Genomic DNA, 20,897 nt, shown 5'->3' with positions numbered 1-20,897 from the left:
TGACCAAAAGTTTGGCTATAGCAGCCCGGCCGTGTATATTGACCCTGTGGAGCTCCTGAAGGACAGTTCTGGTGGAAACAGGAGAGTTGAGGTGCACATTTAATTCTGCTGTGGTTTTATGTTTTTTGGATACAATCCGGGTTAGCACCAGAACATCCCTTTCAGACAGCTTCCTCTTGCGTCCACAGTTAATCCTGTTGGATGTGGTTCGTCCTTCTTGGTGGTATGCTGACATTACCCTGGATACCGTGGCTCTTGATACATCACAAAGACTTGCTGTCTTGGTCACAGATGCGCCAGCAAGACGTGCACCAACAATTTGTCCTCTTTTGAACTCTGGTATGTCACCCATAATGTTGTGTGCATTTCAATATTTTGAGCAAAACTGTGCTCTTACCCTGCTAATTGAACCTTCACACTCTGCTCTTACTGGTGCAATGTGCAATCAATGAATACTGGCTACCAGGCTGGTCCAATTTAGCCATGAAACCTCCCACACTAAAATGACAGGTGTTTCAGTTTCATTGTCCAACCCCTGTAATTTATTATCTCAAGCTGAGGATGCACAGATCATCTGCAATGTCTTAAAACCTTTTTCTTTCAGAACTCTGTCTGATACAACATAACTTTATTAGCTTATTTAAAATAGAAATATACAGATTAAAATTGATAGGCTAAATTTGCCTTTTTGTTCATTTGATTTTGTGTCTTGTGAAAGAAATCTCTTCATAAGTTATTTGGAAGCAGTTTTTTCAGTGGCACTGATATGTCTCTAGCCTTTTTTAGCCAACGCCTCAACTTTTCACAGATGAGCTCCAACACATCAACTTGTGATTGAGGGTCTGCCAAGTGGGTCTGGAGTGGAGGTGAGAAATATCCGGACATGACAGAAGTCCTCTCAACAAACCAACGTCTTATGATGTGGGAGCCCCAGAGAAGGGTGATAGAACAACACATCTTTCTAGAGCTGATATAACAGTTAGCCTCCGGTATGAGCAGGATAACCCAGAGGGCCTCATCAGTGGAGGTCAGAACAAATTCAATAAAAATTCAAACAACTGTAAAATGTAACAGAGCTGTACAAACCTCGGAATAGAAATAACTCGAGGGCTGTAAAGGTTTTATGGCTTTGTGAAGCCTGACATCTGAGTTTATTCAGCGAGAGCCTGCTGGCAAACTGAGATTCAAACCCAGTAGCATCCTCACTCAATAATTGTTTTTATGATGTAAAACCTCTCATGTTTGGTTGTTTGTGGCAATTGTTTGATTGTCTTTTTAGTTATTTGGTATGTGTCACATCCTTAAAACTTTCTGACTCTTCTCATTACACTAATGACCCTTTTCCACTACTCCCTACTTGGCGTGGTTCTGCATGGCTCCTCTCGCTTTTCAGGCTTTTCCATTAGTAATGGTTACATGGAAGCATTACTAGTTTTAGTACCTGATTGGATGCGGTCCCAATCATGCCAAGTCGTGCTGAAAACATGACGTCAGAAGACTGTTGGTTACTGATTGGGTAGCGGGGCGGCGTCATTAGTCACAGCATATTTTAATAATCAATATCTTTAACCGTTAAATTGTTGTATGCTGAGCTTATTGCGTATATGACTATAGCAGCTAGTATTAAGTGGCGTTAGGTTACCCTCACACGTCCTCTAGCTCATACCCATCACTCCGTGGGTTCCCTCTCTCTCCTGTACTCATCCAGAGATTTCGTCTTGCTGCCTGCAGCCTTCTCTGCCTGTCTTCTTTCACTCTGGGTCTGACATCAGTCTTAGACTGAGCAGCAGTCAAGACTGTGGGGCCACCTTGCTATTGACGATCCTGCCCACATTGAGATGGTACTTAGTTGTAATGGAGAACAAACCAAACCGCGTAGAGCCGACCCAACCCGAGTCAATTAGAGCAGGTACTAATGGAAAAGGGGCATAAAGGAGACATTTTTACATCACTGTAGGCATGGGCAAGGTACTATACGTAGGGTTTAAAATCCTTTTAATGAGAGTAAAGCAGAGCTGCCCCTACCCCCACTATAGGCGCACACTGCCTGTCAGCTGGCTGAAAGAATGCTCCTACACCATTTCCTTGCTTACAAGAATGCCAAAATTGGCTTTATAAACTAGATCGAACATTTTAAATATATTAAATTTGTAAGATCTTTGCAACCAGTGTTATGATTTATTCTTGTAGCCCTTTGGTAACATAGATGACGATATTAAACATTTAAAAGTATTGCCCCAAACCTCAGCTTAATAAGTTGTATGTAATAATGTAACACGTGGAATGATTTCTGCTCCTGTATTTGTTTTACTTGAGACCTTCTTGTGTTTATTCTTATTTGAGGCAACCTATTTATTTCTTAAAGCAGTTTGCAGGTTTTAACAGCTAAAGGTCGATATTTGCCGGCTGCATTTGTTTTATTTGTTTTTCCTTTACTGACTTTTCCCCAGCCGTGTTTGCATTATCCATATTTATTAAAGAACAATTCTCCATTCTGTCTGCATTTTATGAAAAAGATTTTAAGCAGTTTTGTTGGAAAAACCCAGCAATTTAAGAGGAACAGATACTGGACATAAATCAGGTTCTCAAGCAGTGAAGTTGCACACTCTGATCTTATAATTATGCAAAGAAAGCTGCCAAGCCTGTAAAACATTTCTTTAATCTGACAAAGCTGTCTGCACTTCAGAGGTATCTGGATTCAGTTAGTGTTTTCTGGCAGGAAAACAAGGTCAGTTATCCCAAAACGTAATTTGCAAACTGTTCAGTCAATCTCTTACTTTTAAAGATGATTGCTTGTCTTTCTGTATGTTTAATGCCAAAACCTCCAAACAATTTCATAAGCTTTGGTTTTAGACACAATATCTCACCCAGCATCAGTTTTCATCAGGAAAACCCTTTTTGAAAAACAAAACGTGTTTAATCCCTCACCCGCTGGGCAAAGCAGGTTTTTATATCTTGTGGAGCACTTTCCCTGTTAATCCAAAAGCATGTGGTCAGATTTAAAGGTTTTGATCAGTGGGATTAAAATTTTTCTTCTAACCTTTCCTTTCAGTTTTCTTTCTCATGGTGTCAAACCCAACATCCAGCTTAACTGTGTCTCATTTTCAAATATTGATACGCTTTGAGATGCAAACCCTGTAACAAGTGGAAACCATTCATAAAAAGCCGTATATTCTGAAGATAATACACCCCTCCATCAATTCCCAAGAAAATATTCCAGGAGAAAAAGTTACAGTTAGAGTTTTTCTTGGGATATTTGTGGGGGTTTTATTGCCTGAGTTAATCTGTGGCTTCAGAGAATGTCAGATTATGTTTTTGTTGCATTCTAGAAATATCTGCACAGTTTATTAGCTCTGTTTTTAGTTTTGAGAATTAATATATTTTTTTTCTTATTGGAGAAAAATCTCATCAGTCAATTCTCCATCTTAGAGCTGGCAGAGGATGAGGTTTTCAGTAGCCAGTTGTGGAAGGGCATATAGTCCGAAACCTTTCAAGAAGTCCAATGCCAACCGAGATAAAATCAGAACCTTTCTGGCTCATGATGGTGAACAAAGCTTTGTTGTAATTCTCCATAAGCGGGAGGGGAAGTGATAAAGAAAGCACAGTGAGTGCCGAGTATGATGGCAACAAAACACTTTCCTCCAAGCGCTTCCATGAATTATAGACTTCTCTCATTAGGTCATAGCTTATTGTTCACTTTTTCCTTTTTGTCTTTGAGTCAAACAGGAAGGAGAACATATCTGGTCTTTAATAAACGTATTGTTGACAAAACAGTGAGGGCAGTTATTGAATTAAAGATCAGGGTGATAACAGCACAGTCAAGTTATTAATTAAGAATTTGTTACATTTATTTAATCATAATACTAAGATGTAAAAAAAACTGAATTACTTGGAAAGTTTGCTTAATTTATTTTTATTCAGTAGATTCTATGTTTGCATTAATTTGTTTTCCTCCTAACTTTCCAGGAAAAAGGAAAAAAGCTCTTGTTTAATCTTGTTTGACAAATCATAAACAGCTGCTCGTTTCTAAATTTCCATTAAGCTAACATTGCTTATTAATAGAGTAGTAGACTAATCAACCAAGAGACAACAATGTGGCCTTAGGCTGGGCTCAGGGACTCTATAAATACCAGTCAAGTCACGTTGACTTATATAGACCCTAAACGAGGGCCTCAATGTTCCAGTAAAAGCAGGGATTCTTTGTGTTAGCCTTAGCTTCAGAGCATAACGCATATTTAAAGATGACTTTCCTTGCAGGACAAAAAGTGCAATAGTGTGTCAGTGGTATTTCAATGAGACGGCGACTGTAGGGCTTATTTGGATTAAATGACCTGACACTTTCCTCCGTCATGTTTTTGTTGTCCCATGATTAAGCTCTTCATTGTTCATCAACTACATTGCAGTAAATTTCATTTTACCCAATAGGAAAATAAAACATCTAACATTTAACATCAAGGCATGATTAGACTAAAACAAGTGGAAATCTGAGTCAGAAGAAATAGTCGTATCCAAGAAGATTTCTGCGCAGAAAGAGGAAATACGAGTCAAACTTTGGTGACTTTGTTTTGGGAAAAAATGGCAATAAAATAATCTCTTTTTTTCTTTTTCTTTTAGTAGTACTGTTGTAAAACATGACTCACTGTCAAAGATGAAATATAAAAGAGTAAATGTATTTATTGCAAGCCTTCTTTGGATGACTTGTTATTTATACTTGAACTAAATAAAGAAAGAAAATCTGACCTGAATGGTAAAATAAATGTAATTATTACAAGACTCATTGTTACCTCTGCTGCATTCAATTTTTTCTGGAGGTCAGATCCGGGATCGGGAGTGAAGTTGGACCCAATTTGTTCTAGTTGAAAGTTGGAAAACCAGTGTTGTTTGCTAAATGTTGTAGTCCTCTTTACATTCTCAACAGCAGATGCTGATAGCAGTTTATTTCTCCCAATTCTACGTTTTCAAAAGGCAAAGAGAACATGTTCACAAATAAAAACTGTACAGCACTATGTGTGAAACTGGTTAATAGGAACCAAATGGTCAGATGTGCTAATTAATAGTTTATGCTTGCAGCATTCGCTGTTTAATCTGCACAGCAGCCATGTTAAACGCAGCTGCTTGGACAGGTAACTCGAATAATCTTGACTTCAGAGCACGAAGAAAAGGCACCTTTTTATAAGTATAGTTAAATAAAGGAAAGTCAAATCAATGGGTCTTCCAGGGTTCAGAGTGTGTAGCTAAACTCTCATGCTTGTTTTTATGGTTTTCTTTTGTACATCAGCTGAGAGCCTCCTTAGATTCACACGTTGGGATCCGTTTCACCGTGGAACACAATAATCTGTTCACTGTCATTATTAGACTGATTCTACGGCTTCAAGCAGATAAAAAACATAACTTATCCGTCAGGTGCGCCTTGAACAAGTTTTCTTTTGCTTTTATGCTTGTGGTGTCAGAGTGAGATTTGGCTCCTGAGGAGTCTATTTTACGTGCATTGTGATGCGCCTCAAAATTTGATTTCCTGCCTTTTTAGTGGTTGGGTGCAGCAGAAGGAGGGGCTGGTTGGATAAATTAATATTTTTCCTTTCTGTGACCAATAGCATCATTATCTGTGTCAGGTGTCGGGATCTACAGCAGCGAGATTTTATGCAATGTTTTGTTGACCTGCAAATATATAATTAAATATCGTTTAGAATATTGAATATTAACATTTTACATACTATCCATGACATTCTCACAGTATCATAACCTTGAATAAAAATACTACAGTATCACTATATTGGCATAAAAATTTAAAAAACAGTATTTGTAACACGGTTATTTTAATGTTGTCTATGGCTTTTTTATTTTTTTATTTGTAATATGTAGGCACGCATATTGAGAGCATTAAAACATGAACGTTGCCGGTCTATTTAGAACCTGTCAGCTGTTCAATGTTCTTCTGATTATTTACAAATCAGTTTTTTTGCCACTGAAGATGTTCTCAAGTATTTTGCAGAAGTAAGGGACGGGCAGTCATTCATGATCTTTCTCTGTCAAAGGGTCTTTAAACCTATCGAGCAGTCCGACAGAAACCTTTAATGGTGTTGTAATACCGTAACTTATTAAAGCGTTGTTTACATTGAAACCAGAAGTTGTCTTATTGCATGTGGTGTGCAACAGGGCGTAGAATCGGGTCCCTTACTGGTATCAAGGTGTTTTCAGCAGCCACTCAAATTTTCTGTTACAACATTACTACAATTAAAAGTCCTTTTTAATGAGGTATCAGAGAAGGCGCCCTAGTGACCGGGGCATATAGTAGTATACTATACTTTTTCAGCAGATAGTAGCGCACGGCTGCCCCTCCTCAACGTGTTGCTGCAAACTGCTTCTGTTCCACTTTTCTCTCAGTTACAAGACAAACTGTGCTGTTAGGAAATATTTGAGAAAATACAGTCATTATTTGGAAAGGAATGACACTCATCGCTCCTCTTGAAGCAACACTGTTTAAAGCTACATTTGGCAAACTGCTAACCATCTGTCTGTAAGCAGCTGACTGCAGATAGCCTGACTAATTAACTGCTGTTAGCTAATGGCAGCTGTTTGTTCCCCTAGTGTTACTCTATATCTTTTGCTAGTCTGCTCTTTTTAGAGTAGTTAAGTCAGAGTAATAAAGTAAAAAAAGGTTTTAATAGCAAAATTATAAATTATCCTAATGTTACAATATTTGAGCATCAGTAGGACAAGTTGTTGCTCATTTATTTCTATATACATATAAAAGTGAGTATATCATGTGACAGAATTATGTCAGGGTTTTTTTTTTTTATTAAAATGGTTTTTCCCCAAGGTTTTCATGCCATTAATTCCCATACTAGCTCCTGAAATGTGGATAGTGTGGATACGAAGAACCAGTGTAGGTTCTGATGCCTCAAAAACTGTAAAGTGTTACAAGCTCCAGCTTTTCTAGAGGTTTTTTTTCCAAAATGTCTCCCATTTCTGTTAATTTTTTAAAGATTTACAGTATTTCCCTTTTGTAAAGCCATAAAACAAACTAATCTGACTGGACATCCTCTGTTAATATTGGGTTAGGGTAACCAGTCAAGAAAAAGTTAATTCAACACCGTATGAAGGTCCTAACTAACAGATCATACACAGCACTTTCTACACATACATGCTCTTCTGATTTGCATCGACATTGCCTTGTTAGTTTTAAAAAACAGTTGTGTGACTCCTGAATAAATCAATGATTGTTTTTATTTTTATTTATTTATTTTTTTTAATCTAAGATTGGTCTGTTATTGTTCAAGGTAATCGTCTGTCCCAGTAAAACTCAGTTTATCATAGAAAATGTGATGAAATTCCCTGACGACTCTAGGAGCTGTACATTAAACCATTTTATTCTCTCATGCTCTGCTCTCCTCTCAGGGTTCCAGGTTGGTGTTGTGAGAGAGCCAGCTACCCGTGGGGAGGTGGACCGCCTGGGGGCATTGTGTCCCTTGTTCTCAAGGTAGGAGCTCGTCTTAAACCAAGTATTCATTTAGTCAAATATTCAGGCCAGTTATTTATCATTTTAACATCATTGTAAAACAGTTAATTAAGTTTGGTTAAGAGAGAATATTTGTAGTATGAACACAAATTCTCAGTTTTGACCACATTTGAGTATTTATTCAGTTTTACGAGCACATTAAAAACTTGTGATGCTTCAAGGAAATACAACGTTGCAATATTGATAAAACAAGGGCTGGTCCTGCACTCAGGCTGTCAGTCAATGATGAAACCAAGCTGGTCAACCTTTATTAAATTCATACAATCCAATAAGAAACATTAATCTGTTATGTTTAAACATTGTTAACATTTTCAGTAGCTTACACTGTGTTGTTGCACAGAGTAGTTTATTCATCTATAAAGAACTCCTTTGTGTAGATTTACATTACATGCCTTTTATTTCCTGACATCTTTTAAATCCATAAATGATTGAACTCTTTTTCTTAAGTGATCAGTTTCTTCTTTTTTTACCCCTAAATCTCCTTTTACCTGGTTGTGCTTTTCATCACATTTGAATAAACATCTTGTGAGTTTTTCTCTGAAATTTGGCATCAAAGGTCCGTCTAGGTTGGACCAAGCAGCATATATACAGATCACTGTAAACATGAGCAGTGATGAGTTAACTGAACGTATAATCAGAAATAAATAAAACCTAAATAAACATATTTGTTGGGCATTTTTCTTTAAAAAGCAAATTAAACAGGAGAAAATCCCTGAAACTGCTCAAGCTATTTTTATAGGAAAACCCATATTGATAAAACTTCTCACATAATTTATTGTTAGAAAATGTTGAACTTATGAAATAAAAAAAATAAAAAATAGCTTATGCATTGTGGCTCTATTCAACGTTTTTCATCATCAGAGTAGGAGACAACTATGCGAATGACTCCCGTTATTGACGTGGCTGTCATTATGTCTGAAAAAGACTTGAGATTCGGTTCTTTGCTTTGTTTGCCGTTTTAGAACAAAATAACAGATGGGACCAGTTTTTACTTGCCTTTAGTGTATTTACAATTCTCTGTCCTCTTGTGTTTCCGTGAACTGTTCCAATCCAACACATGATGTGGAGAAAACCATTAACTTTAGCTTCAGTTAATACGTAACATAATGGAGGTATCTCCAGGGTCGGTGTGTCCCGTGAGTGAGTCGTCAGCCATGCAGCTTCCAGCCCCCTGTTATCTAGGCAGACTAACTAATAGGGCTGCATGATATTGGAAAATCATGCCATTGGGATGTTTTTGGGGCAACGCTGAGACAACAATGACAGTTGAGCTAACTGCTCATATTCCTCCCTCACTCTGACTTTTGGTTTTTTTAGTTGCTGTCATCTGTGTCATGTGTGGGGATCTCCTTCAGTGAGACTCCATTTAACATGCTGAATATTACACTAACATGCAAAGTACAAGTTCATGACACTGTATTAATGATAATGATGATATGTTTTTTTGCTGCTCTAGTAACTACATAGGCTTAAGTACATTGGTTAACTTTATGTAAAAGTATCACTGTTTCATTGCATTTATTCCATGGTTGCTTGATTTGGAGGAAGACATAATTGCAATAATGTTGCTGAAAACGGTGATGACAACAACGATCACAATTAACCCAATTTGTCCTGATTGTTTTTTATTTTCCAACTTTACAATGTCCACCTCACTCTCACCGAGCTCCAGCATCACAGCTACCAAAGAATTAGGCTATTAGCTGGATAATTCATTAGTCAAGCTATCTGCTCTGGTGGCCAGCTTGAAGTCATCTGCTTAACAGAGATGCTGCTTGTTTGTTACTATCTGTACCATCCTTAACTCCTTAATAGGAGTTATGGATGGAGTCCTTTAGTTGCAGCTAGAAATAGATTTTTGCAACTAGAAATATTTCTAAAAAGCTTTATAGGCATGGGAAAAAGCCAGTGGACAGGCAGTGCACAGCTACATGTGGAGAAGTGGGAGCACTGTCTTACTCTGTGATGTATGCAGTCGAAGAAAAATCAGGTCACTTTGAGGATTTTTAATCCGTCGCATTTTGATGGCAGACGTTTTTAACACTTTAAAAGTAACTTTTGCAACCTTTTGTTTTACCAGCCCATGTCCTCTTGATACTTCGAAATTCAAATAGGATGTTTGCTGTTGTTGTGTCCTTCTGTCTGAGTCAGTGTTCCAGGATAGAAATCTAGTTGTTGGTATTTCCACTCATTGCAGGAGTTTGGGAGGGAATGTTCTGCCTGTGCTGCACCCACTGCATAGCACCGGCCAGGGGGAGGATTGCCATTGGAAAATACAAGGAAGGGCTTGGTCCCAAGTAAAATATCCCAGAGTATGCCAGAGAAAAGGGTCTCCTGCATGTCGCTGCCTGATAAGATCTGAGTTTGGGTGCAGTCACACAGGATTTTTGGGTGTTAAAGGGGCAGTTCAGGACAGTGAGTGGTGACCCTGTAGCAACATGTCCTGAGACGTCATGCGGGCCCTTTGCTGTAGTAACATGACTAATAGGATCATAACTGTCCATGTTTTCCTATCACTTCATGTAGCTTTTGTCAGTCTCTTGTAGTCCAGCTTTTATTTGTGTTCATGATCTCTTTGAAATATCATTCTACATTGGTGTAAATTTTTGTTTAAAAACTTAATAGGTTTTTATTTTTTCTATGTGACACACTACAAGTTAAACTGCAGCTCCATAAATAGAACAGCTAATGCATTAGCCTTGGACTTCTCTACCATTTTCACTCCTCTGTCTTTTAACCACGGAAACTTTCCATTTGTAGGATTTCTGTAGGGTTTTGTGAGATCTGTCTCAGCAAACAGACCCTCCCGTTCATTCGATGCTCATTTTTCTTATGATACTAGAATATAATGTAGAATACTCACTAATTGATTTAATCATGTTTCACTAAGTGGTGAATAATATATTTGTGATGCGAAAAATTCAGGAACCCCCCCACCACCCTCTTTTTTTTTCTTAATTTCTGTTCCATCTTGACTTTCGAATCAGGTTTGATTTCACTTTTGCAAACCTAAAAATGCCCGACATGCCATCAGAATAGAGCAAAGAATTAATGTACAAGTTTATCACAAACTCGACTAGAACCCCCTACTAAATGTTAAATCGGAGCAATGTACCAAAGTTGAGACACATAGAAGCAAGTCTTTTCTCTTTATTATTCAGCCCTCAGCCACAGAAAATCCGGCGTACACAGAAAAAAGCAAGAACCTGATAAGAATCTTTTTTGTTATTTCCTGCTTTTCTGTTGTGGCATGCTTGGAGGTTACTGGGTAAATTTCCTCCAGCGTTAGTTGCTGCGAGTCGGACTCCTTGTAGACCTTCTGAGTTTCGTGTAACTCGGTAAAGCTCTCAAACAACACAGAGGTTTAGGAAGTAGCACCTGATTCTCTGTTACCTTGCTAGTGTTTCCAAGGCTCTATTTTCTTCTCTTCTGGTAATAATTCAGCAATATTCCAGATGCAAATATTATTATTATTTTTTTATATCTAATGCTAGTCATTGTATGTAATCCTTTGAATCATTTCCTGTCATCTGCATTAAAAACAAACGGATCAATGTCAAATGAAGTCATTACCGTAATAATTTGTAATGCATTTTCCACAGTTGGTTTCCCTGCCTACTTGTATGGATAATTGGAGTTTATTATTAGTCGGTTTAATATTTAAAGTTTTTATGACTAGATTTGGATGAACATCTACTGAGTAACATGGCCTATTAATTACAAAATCAAAAGCTGAAGTGATTTTCTAAGCATAAAGTTTCTTGTAAAACCATCAAGTAGTATTTGAAGGCGTTGTTGCAGTTAAAAAAGTTGCATTCACAACGGCTAGGAATGCTAGCCTGTAATTTGGTTGAAGTATTTTCCAGTTAGGAATACGTTTGGGAAAAATATGTGTACTACAGGACTTTGTTCCCTATCCCATTGTCTAAAACAGGGGTGCCCAGGTAACATCCTGAGAAGCTACCATCCTGTTACTTTGAGATGCATCCTTTCTCCATCATGCCTGATTAAAATGAATGGCTTGGAATCGGGTCGCTGCAGAGCTGAATGTCGATGATTGTTGCAGGATAGTAGCTCTCAAGGACTGAACTTGGGCACCTCTGGTCTAAAAGATTTGTCCGTCCGTCCATCCGTCGTCCTTTCGCCCATCATTAGTGCTCTGATAATATGCTGCTAACTCTTAACCTTCTGGGTGTGCTATTAGTGACTAAGGAAGGGGCTTGGCAAACTGTTCTGCAACATGGAGAAGGGTGAGCTGAAGATCCTCAACAAGGGGGAAGAAGAAGAGATGGTATGCCTTTTAATTTAACATCACTGTCAGTATGAGAATTTTCTCTGTCCTCTTTATGATGCTCCTGTTTTGCTTCTTTTGTAGGAGCTGCAAGGCTACCGTCTCTGCCGTTGGCGGCTGGCCCTTGTAGGCTTCGGGGTACTGTGTACAGGGGGCTTCCTCCTCCTGCTGCTCTACTGGATGCCAGAATGGTGCGTCAAGTCCACCTGCACCCGTACCACCGCCCGAGATGCCAATGTGGTGTTGCTCCGCTCCACGGTAGGAAGAGAGGTCATGATGTTTAATATGCCCATTGGTATGAACGTTCTTTCATCTGTCTATCCATTGGCTGTAAAACAGTGTGAGTTTGCCACGTACTCATGTGTGTGCTTTGTGGGATGTGCTGAGAGGACCTTGAACAGCTTTACTGATGAGATACTATGCAGCGATACAAACTATAAATCACCCCAAGCATCCCGAATCAATTCAGTTCTATTCAGCTTATTTATAAAGTGGCAGTTCACCACAAACTCATCAGATTAATCCAGATCATTCCAACAACTTGCTTTTAATAGGACGCAGCCTGCAGCAGAGCTAGGTTCAGTATGGTGGCTGTTATCCGCGTCCAGCCGGGGGTTAAGAGGACAGTACGGTGTTACCGGAAAAATAAAAACACAAACACTGAGCCAGGAGTACTTTCTAGGAAAAATGAAAACAGTCTTTTGTAAAAACTAAAGTAGTAATTACACCTGCAATAATATGTGGCTCCGTCATTCAGCTGTAGATAAATTTTGAGGTCATTACCGAGTCATGTCAGATAAAGGTTATTGTTATCTCATAGGCGTGGGTTGACTTTTGATGGTATCAACACACCCACTGCTCAGAGATCACAACCTAAAACCTCCCAAACCCAAATAACATTGCTATAATTTGATTCTTCTTATATTAAGGAAAAACATGGATTTTAATTCTTACTTTTTCTCAGACCATTTAGACTCACCTTATTGGTTGATTCTGGAGACCTAGCCTTAAAGTGCCTGTGACACGCTTTTCACACGAATGCAGAAATTGAAAGAAAGCATCTTAACATTGAAGGAATTAGGCAGTAATTGACATGATATTAGGATTAAAGACGTGATGAAAGACAATTGTGACACAAAATAAGCATATTTCAATGTTAAATTTTGCAAGTCCAAAGTTGCCCGGAAATGACGTTAAAAACAGCGTTAATATGGTGAAACAGTGCATTGCTGGTGGTGGCAGCACTACTACGTCAGCAGCCGTTAGTCTACACTACTTTCCTGAAGCAAAGAGGATCAGAGCTGGAAAACCGAGGAGGGACAGATTGGCTGGTCCCGCCACGCACAGCTAGTTGTGATCGAAGGACTTCTCCAAACTACTTCGAATAAGAAACCTCTGAATTCACAAGAGAAATGATGTCATAGGTCGGGATATCTGACAGATGAAGGAGAATGTTAAAGCAGAGTTTATAGCCACGCTGTGTAGTGCATCTGATTTTGAAAAAAACGGCATAGAAGAGGTTGTTGCGGCTGTTGCTAAATGGATCAAAGCTCTGCAGGGAAGAACACTTCCTTGTCACTTAAGTATATTTAGATATCGGCAGTTATTGTTAATAATTAAGAATCCGAAATTATTATTTTTATTATTATTAATAATAATCCAAATTACAGGCACATACAGTATATTTAAATAAATGTTTTTCTAAAGATTCTAATGTAAAGTAAAAAAAACTGACACACCAGGTAGTGCCTTCAGATAATGAATCATCTCTTGTGTCTGCTGCTACTGCTCCATGCTGCTCACTTCGACTCTGGTTGTTTCACTCAGTGCCGTATTTACTGTAACCCTGGATTCACACTGTATCTGCGCCGGTCCGGTCTGGTCCGCTGCAAAGCTTCAAAAACCGTAGGCAGATCGCACAATAAAAGCCGGTGATAAATTTGGTAGCAGGTCCAAAACAACTCATTCTGTGGAAGATAAACCAGTTAATGTGCTTTATTTTTCGTGCTTCAGCACTTGTGCTCTGCCATCTGATGAAAGCTGACTTTCCTCTCCTGACTCTGCTGCGTCTCTCTGTGATAGTGACTGAAATATATATAAAGAAATATCAGATAATACGCTACTGTCTGTGTCGCTGCCATTGTAGCAGCTGTCAGTTTACCTGCAGGGTTTCGCCTCTGACGTCATAAAAGAGCGCAACAAAATCGCAAAGGAGCAGTCTGGAAATGCCTTTTTAGTGAAATTTATGACCATATATATAAACAACCGCTCATTTCAGTGGCATGAATTTCCTTTTCAACATATTTTTATCAATGTTTCCTTTCCATAAATGTAATTGGATTTATTGTGAAAATTCGATGTCACAGGCACCTTAAGGTCATGTTGTTGTACAGTCACATATAAGAACGGCTGCAGAGCAAATGACATCAACTGTTAAATACACAATCATAAATGCACAAATTCTGAAAACCGTCATTACCAAATTTATTTGTGTGTTTCTGGAGTCCTGTTGCAGTACAGCTCTTTTTGTGCCTGGGTTTATGTCCCCAACCATCCGAGACCATTTCTTTGCATTCCAATTTCCCTCCTTGATTTGATTATACAGGTATCTACAATACTAGACCCCATTCAGTCTATGGACGTAGCTTTAGCTAAAAAACTGTCTTCTAACTATTGAGAAAACCCAACTTTAATGCTGTGTGTGATTTGTGTTGGCAGTGGAGGTGTTGGTGTATTTCCTTACTGATGGTTGTTGTTTGCTGTTGACCAGGATGAGTTCCGACGCTGGTTCCTGGCCAGGGTACGAGTGATGCTTGCTCCGGGGAGCAACCCCTTCCACAGCCTGGAGACCCAGACCACCTCCCCTCCCTCCTGCCCCTTCTCCAGCCCCTCCACTCCATCTCTGGCCAACGGACACACTCCTCACCCCTCCGTTGGCAGCCCTGCTCAGGAGCTCATTAGCAGATTTTCTGACTACCAGCCCACACAGGTAGCTAAATCTGTCGTCGCAACATGATGATGGTGAAAACTTTGAATATGTAAAGCAAACCAACTGAACCCACAGCTCATGGTGAGCTTTGGCATCTTAGTGGAGCAAAGAAGCTCCCACTGATCCCACATGTTTTGTCTTTCACTCCCTGCAGGCAGAACAATTTAGTTTCTGTATTAATTTTCATTTTACTTTTTCGAACCATTAAGTTAAGAAATGTTATAAATAAGTGGTAAATTGTGTTCCTACCCTTCTTCACCTCTGAGATGGTTCCACAGTCTTCATTGCAAACAAATCAGACTTTACTCAGTTATTAAGAACCAGGAAAGCTTCAACTCTAGTTACCTTGTTACAGTTTCTCTGGTTGAATGAAAATCAGACAGAACGCAACAATAAACCTTCATATCATGCATGATTAGTTTACTTGATAGAACAAAAATATTTCCATTAGTTAAAAGTTAGTAAAAACAGTGTGTTCACATGCCAGTTATCTTTTCAGCAAAAGAAAAAAGCCCTGATCCATTGAGACGTGGACTCCACCGGACCCCTGAGGATGTGCTGTGATATCTGACACCAAGATGTTAGCAGCAGGTCCAATAGGCGAGGAGGGGCCCTGCATGCATGGAATTTGGAGCCCAAGTTAATAGCTCTAGCACTGTTGCAGCAAGAAGGTCCTGGGTTTGAATCCTGGCCTGGGGTTTTTCTACATGGTTTGAATGTTCTCTCTGTGTATGCATGGGTTGTCTCAGGGTACTCCAGCTTCCTCCTGCAGTCCCAAAACATGAATGTTAGGTTGATTGTTCTCTCTTGGTATGAATGCATGTGTGCATGGTTGTTTGTCCTGTATGTCTCTGGGTTGCCCTTTGATGGACTGGCCTGTCCAGTGTGTACCGTGTCTCTCACCCAATGACCACTGGAGAAATGGGATTTTTCAGACCAGACCACCTTCTTCTGTTACTCTGTGGTCAAGTTCTGATGATCATGTGCCCATTGGTGGCACTTTCTGAGATGGGCTTGGGTCAGGAGACTGGCCCGCAGCACCATACGTAATAAACTGTGATGCATTGTGTATTATGACACCTTTTTATCTGAACCAGCATAACGTCTTTAGCAATTTGAGCTACACTGTATGTATGTATTTATGCTTTGGAGGACACTTTCAGAAATCCCAAGGACCATTTTGCTGCTAACTGACTGTGGCGAATGAACCCGAGTTTCACAACAAAACAAATAAATAAAAGCTTTCCACTGGGTGATTAAGCACTAATGTTTTGTCATTAAAAGCCTCTGTTGCATCCAGACAGGTTAGGTTAGAGTTGCAAGCTACAAGTTTGTGAATGGGAGTCCATTAACGTGTAATAAACAATCATAATCCTTTAATCAGATGAATTTTGAATAACCTTTTTAATTGGTTGAGAGATTACGAAGCATCCTCCCCTGTTTGACTTTGCTCCTGCATTTTATACCATAATTGAGCACCGGTGATGGTGTCATCTGTGATGTACATCTGTGTGTAAAGTCTTAACAGGGATGTTTTATGATAATTTAATCATGTGGATATTTATTTTATGATGCAGATTTTGTATCACAGCTGTTAAACATTTACTCAAAGTTCTGATTTAACCCTAAATTATCCATCATTCTCTCCGATGTTTTGCTGTTCATTACATGACATCTTTATTTTGAGCGCAACAAACTAAGTATATGTTAGTTTCCCCCCCACTGTATGGATACCAGTACATTAATCTGTATCTAATTGTTTGAGTCTAAATCATATTTACTTTCTTTCTCTCCTCCTTTCTCTTAGATTCGCTATTTTACCTTCCACAGCACAAAGTATTACTGGGATGATGGGATGCAGAACTTTAAACTTTTAAAGTAAGAATCTTTTTGGGTTTTGTTTAAGCCGAAGGATAATTTGTGATAACCATAACGAAACGTTTTGCAGCCATTGTAAATGCTCTGCTCTGCTGTGTAATATATCAACTTTTTCTCTGTTGTTTAGTGGCCTGGAGGATCTGGAGGTCAGCTGCTCTACCGTCCACTCAGAGCACAGCGCAGGCCTGACCACGAACCAGCAGGAGTACAGGTACATCAGATCAGATGATGGGCCTCTCAGAAGGTCTCCAGGAAAGGGGTAAACTTGAGTGTTACTGTAGGCAGAAATGCAGTACCTCATAAAAGTATTTATACCCTTTAAACTTTACATTGGATCTAATGTTAAAGACACAAACTTTAAGGTTTTTTAAATTGAGGTTTTATTTAGATGGACCAACACCTTCCTTGTGTCCTCCTACCTTCATTGCTTCTCCTTTTCCTTAGTTGTGTCCTTCCTGTATTTTCTGCGCCATGCTTCTTATGTGCCTTACATTTCTTCTTCTTTTCCCCCTTCCTTGTGTCATTTTTTGTCATTCTTGATATCCTTTATTATTGTGCATTTCCTTGCTTCCTTTTGTCCTACCCTCCTCTGTTCCTTAAGTCTTTCCTTCTGGCCCTACTTGTGTCTTACCTTGCTTCCTTTTGTCCTTCCTTGTGTCCTACCTCCATTTCTTCTTTCCTTCCAGTTTCTGATTGTTTCTTCTACCATATTTTAAGCCTTTCCACTATGAAAATATCTCCCATAAGTTCATAATGAACATAATAAAGAACTCAGAAAAGCTTTACCTGGAGAAATCTTCAAAGATTTCTATTCAAAGGTAGCCAGAATATGTTTTGAGAATAAGGTAATTTGAGTTTACAGCTCACTGAAGAAGTTTATATTCAAGGATACACAAACTGGTGAAGATAATATGGCGTTATCTTTTATATTATGTAGAAAATCCCAATAAAAACTGCTCTTTGGTATGTTGTGACACAACTGCTGCATTTTGTGTGGGTGGGGTTGTGTGTGGGTGTGTGTGGTTTTATACATGTAGGTGTGGTTCACAGAGCTAATCTCAGTGTTCCTCTTTGCTTTTGTCAGGAGACTGTTCTTCGGAGTGAATGAAATCACAGTGAAAGTGCCTTCTGTTTTCAAGCTGCTTATCAAAGAGGTAAAAAGCAGTTTCAGTCAACATAATCCACCCGTTCTGTAATTTGGTCTGAATTCTCATTCATTCCCATTGTCACTGGCAGAGTTAACACGTAGTTATGTCAGTTCTTACCAGTGTAATGAAGTTCAGTACATTTGGACTTTAAATTTTGATATGATCCTCTTCAGTAGTCAGAGCCTTCAGGAGACCTCAGGACTCTCAGTTCAATCTTAATAAGTTCTTGAATTTGTAACTTATTCTCATTTCATTCTTAGTCAGTTCTTGCAATTCTTGAGCCGTCTATAATTCCCGGCAAAGGTTTTAAGCTGTTTAAAATTTTAGTGGAGAACTCCCGAATCCAAAAAGTCTCAGTTAATTCTTAGTAAGTAATTCCTAATTGTTTCTCAGGCATTCCTATGTATTCTAAACTCAATCTTGGGTTCGTGAAGCATTTTTAATTAATCTTTATTATGTTTTACTACCAGAAACAAGCAATTTAGTTTTTACATTTTATTGGCAAACACAATTACTCCAATTACTCCACTTAAAACATTTTAACCTCCTCATTCTAACAGACATCATCCTGCAAGTCCTTTGTCACCTTTTATTATACCCTAATGGAAAATACTGCAAATTGTCAAGAACGAAATCAAATTTAATCGTGCCTGATTCATAGATACATTCGGCATATTTTCAACCGATTCCTAAAGTTCGTTCAGCATTCCTAATAGATTCCTGTAAATCGTACTAAATTCCTGAAAATATTCGTGCAAATAAAGCCGGATCTCTCGGCTTATCTGAATCTGACGGTTTCAGATTGGACTCGAATATTTGCAAAATTCCAAGAATCCTCACGAATCCTAAAATGAGTACTTCTTGGCAATTCGTGTTATTTGTGGTCCGTGTGGAATAGTAGCATTAAAAGACCACCTCATGAAGCAGGGGTTATATCTGATGTTCTTCTCAGTGTGTTTTTAAAGAGTGTAATCAGTTTATTAAATGAAGATCAAATCATAGCTTACACTTGAGTAACCTCAAGCAGACCGAATATATTCTTATTCTGTTAAACATTTTTTCTTTGTTTCACTTGTATCCTCATTTTGTTCATGTCCTGCAGCAGAACATCTTTGCTTTTCAGCCAACGTTTGTATTTGGTACAGCCGACCTTCTCTTTCTCCTCCTGCAGGTCCTCAACCCTTTTTACATCTTCCAGCTCTTCAGCGTAATCCTGTGGAGTACCGATGAGTATTACTACTATGCTGCGGCTATTGTTTTCATGTCGGTTATATCCATAGCTACCTCTCTGTACACCATCAAAAAGGTGAGACTTACTAATCATTAACAAAGAAATATACAGTACAGACCAAACGTTAGGACACACCTTCTCATTCAAAGAGTTTTCTTTATTTTCATGACTATGAATATTATAGCTTCACACTGAAGGCATCAAAACTATGAATTAACACATGTGGAATTATATACTGAACAAAAAAGTGTGAAACAACTGAAAATATGTCTTATATTCTAGGTTCTTCAAAGTAGCCACCTTTTGTTTTGATTACTGCTCCGCACACTCTTGGTATTCTGTTGATGAGCTTCAAGAGGAAGTCACCTGAAATGGTTTTCACTTCACAGGTGTGCCCTGTCAGGTTTAATAAGTGGGATTTCAAGCCTTATAAATGGGGTTGGGACCATCAGTTGTGTTGTGCAGGAGGTGGATACTGTACACAGCTGATAGTCCTACTGAATAGACTGTTAGAATTTGTATTATGGCAAGAAAAAAGCAGCTAAGTAAAGAAAAACGAGTGGCCATCATTACTTTAAGAAATGAAGAGTCAGTCCGAACAATTAGGAAAACTTTGAAAGTGTCCCCAACTGCAGTCGCAAAAACCATCAAGCGCTACAAAGAAACTGGCTCACACGAGGACCGCCCCAGGAAAGGAAGACCAAGAGTCACCTCTGCTGCAGATGATAAGTTCATCCGAGTCACCAGCCTCAGAAATGGCAGGTTAACAGCAGCTCAGATTAAAGTACAGCAGCTCAGATTAGAGAACAGGTCAATGCCACACAGAGTTCTAGCAGCAGACACATCTCTAGAACAACTGTTAAGAGGAGACTGTGTGAATCAGGCCTTCATGGTAAAATAGCTGCTAGGAAACCACTGCTGAGGACAGGCAACAAGCAGAAGAGATTTGTTTGGGCTAAAGAACACAAGGAATGGACATTAGACCAGTGGAAATCTGTGCTTTGGTCTGATGAGTCCAAGTTTGAGATCTTTGGTTCCAACCACCGTGTCTTTGTGCGGCGCAGAAGAGGTGAACGGATGGACTTTACATGCCTGGTTCCCACCGTGAAGCATGGAGGAGGAGGTGTGATGGTGTGGGGGTGCTTTGCTGGTGACACTGTTGGGGATTTATTCAAAATTGAAGGCATACTGAACCAGCATGGCTACCACAGCATCTTGCAGCAGCATGCTATTCCATCCGATTTGCGTTTAGTTGGACCATCATTTATTTTTCAACAGGACAATGACCCCAAACACACCTCCAGGCTGTGTAAGGGCTATTTGACCAAGAAGGAGAGTGATGGGGGGCTGCGCCAGATGACCTGGCCTCCACAGTCACCGGACCTGAACCCAATCGAGATGGTTTGGGGTGAGCTGGACCGCAGAGTGAAGGCAAAAGGACCAACAAGTGCTAAGCATCTCTGGGAACTCCTACAAGACTGTTGGAAAACCATTTCAGGTGACTACCTCTTGAAGCTCATCAACAGAATACCAAGAGTGTGCGGAGCAGTAATCAAAGCAAAAGGTGGCTACTTTGAAGAACCTAGAATATAAGACATTTTTTCAGTTGTTTCACACTTTTTTGTTCAGTATATAATTCCACATGTGTTAATTCATAGTTTTGATGCCTTCAATGTGAAGCTACAATATTCATAGTCATGAAAATAAAGAAAACTCTTTGAATGAGGTGTGTCCAAACTTTTGGTCTGTACTGTATATCTGAATACAGTTAAAGTGCTTCTGCAAATTGGAGTGTAAATATACCCCTATAGGATCATAGAAAAGATACTAATGTTTAAAGT

General features: G+C 39.1%; 1 protein-coding gene across 5 annotated transcripts in view; it reads left to right on the top strand.

The window, feature by feature from the left end:
* The window catches only part of atp13a3 (ATPase 13A3), a 57,835-nt gene that overhangs the window by 6,150 nt on the left and 30,788 nt on the right, over positions 1 to 20,897 (top strand). For 2 of the 5 annotated variants that reach the window (XM_047374419.1, XM_047374416.1), the window contains exons 2-7: positions 7,399 to 7,480; positions 14,581 to 14,799; positions 16,607 to 16,677; positions 16,805 to 16,888; positions 17,762 to 17,831; positions 18,928 to 19,131. In XM_047374419.1, the coding sequence (XP_047230375.1) occupies positions 14,620 to 14,799; positions 16,607 to 16,677; positions 16,805 to 16,888; positions 17,762 to 17,831; positions 18,928 to 19,131 (609 nt within the window). In that variant the 5' untranslated portion in view covers positions 7,399 to 7,480; positions 14,581 to 14,619. Of the gene's footprint in view, positions 1 to 638; positions 1,028 to 7,398; positions 7,481 to 11,723; positions 11,811 to 11,894; positions 12,069 to 14,580; positions 14,800 to 16,606; positions 16,678 to 16,804; positions 16,889 to 17,761; positions 17,832 to 18,927; positions 19,132 to 20,897 lie in introns of those variants that run through there. The other 3 variants (XM_047374420.1, XM_047374417.1, XM_047374418.1) reach the window with 3 other exon arrangements.

This window comes from Girardinichthys multiradiatus, chromosome 9, assembly GCF_021462225.1.
Source record: "Girardinichthys multiradiatus isolate DD_20200921_A chromosome 9, DD_fGirMul_XY1, whole genome shotgun sequence".
Lineage (NCBI taxonomy): Eukaryota > Metazoa > Chordata > Actinopteri > Cyprinodontiformes > Goodeidae > Girardinichthys > Girardinichthys multiradiatus.
The sequence above is the reverse complement of the archived record's forward strand: the minus strand, read 5'-3'. Positions and strand labels throughout refer to the sequence as shown.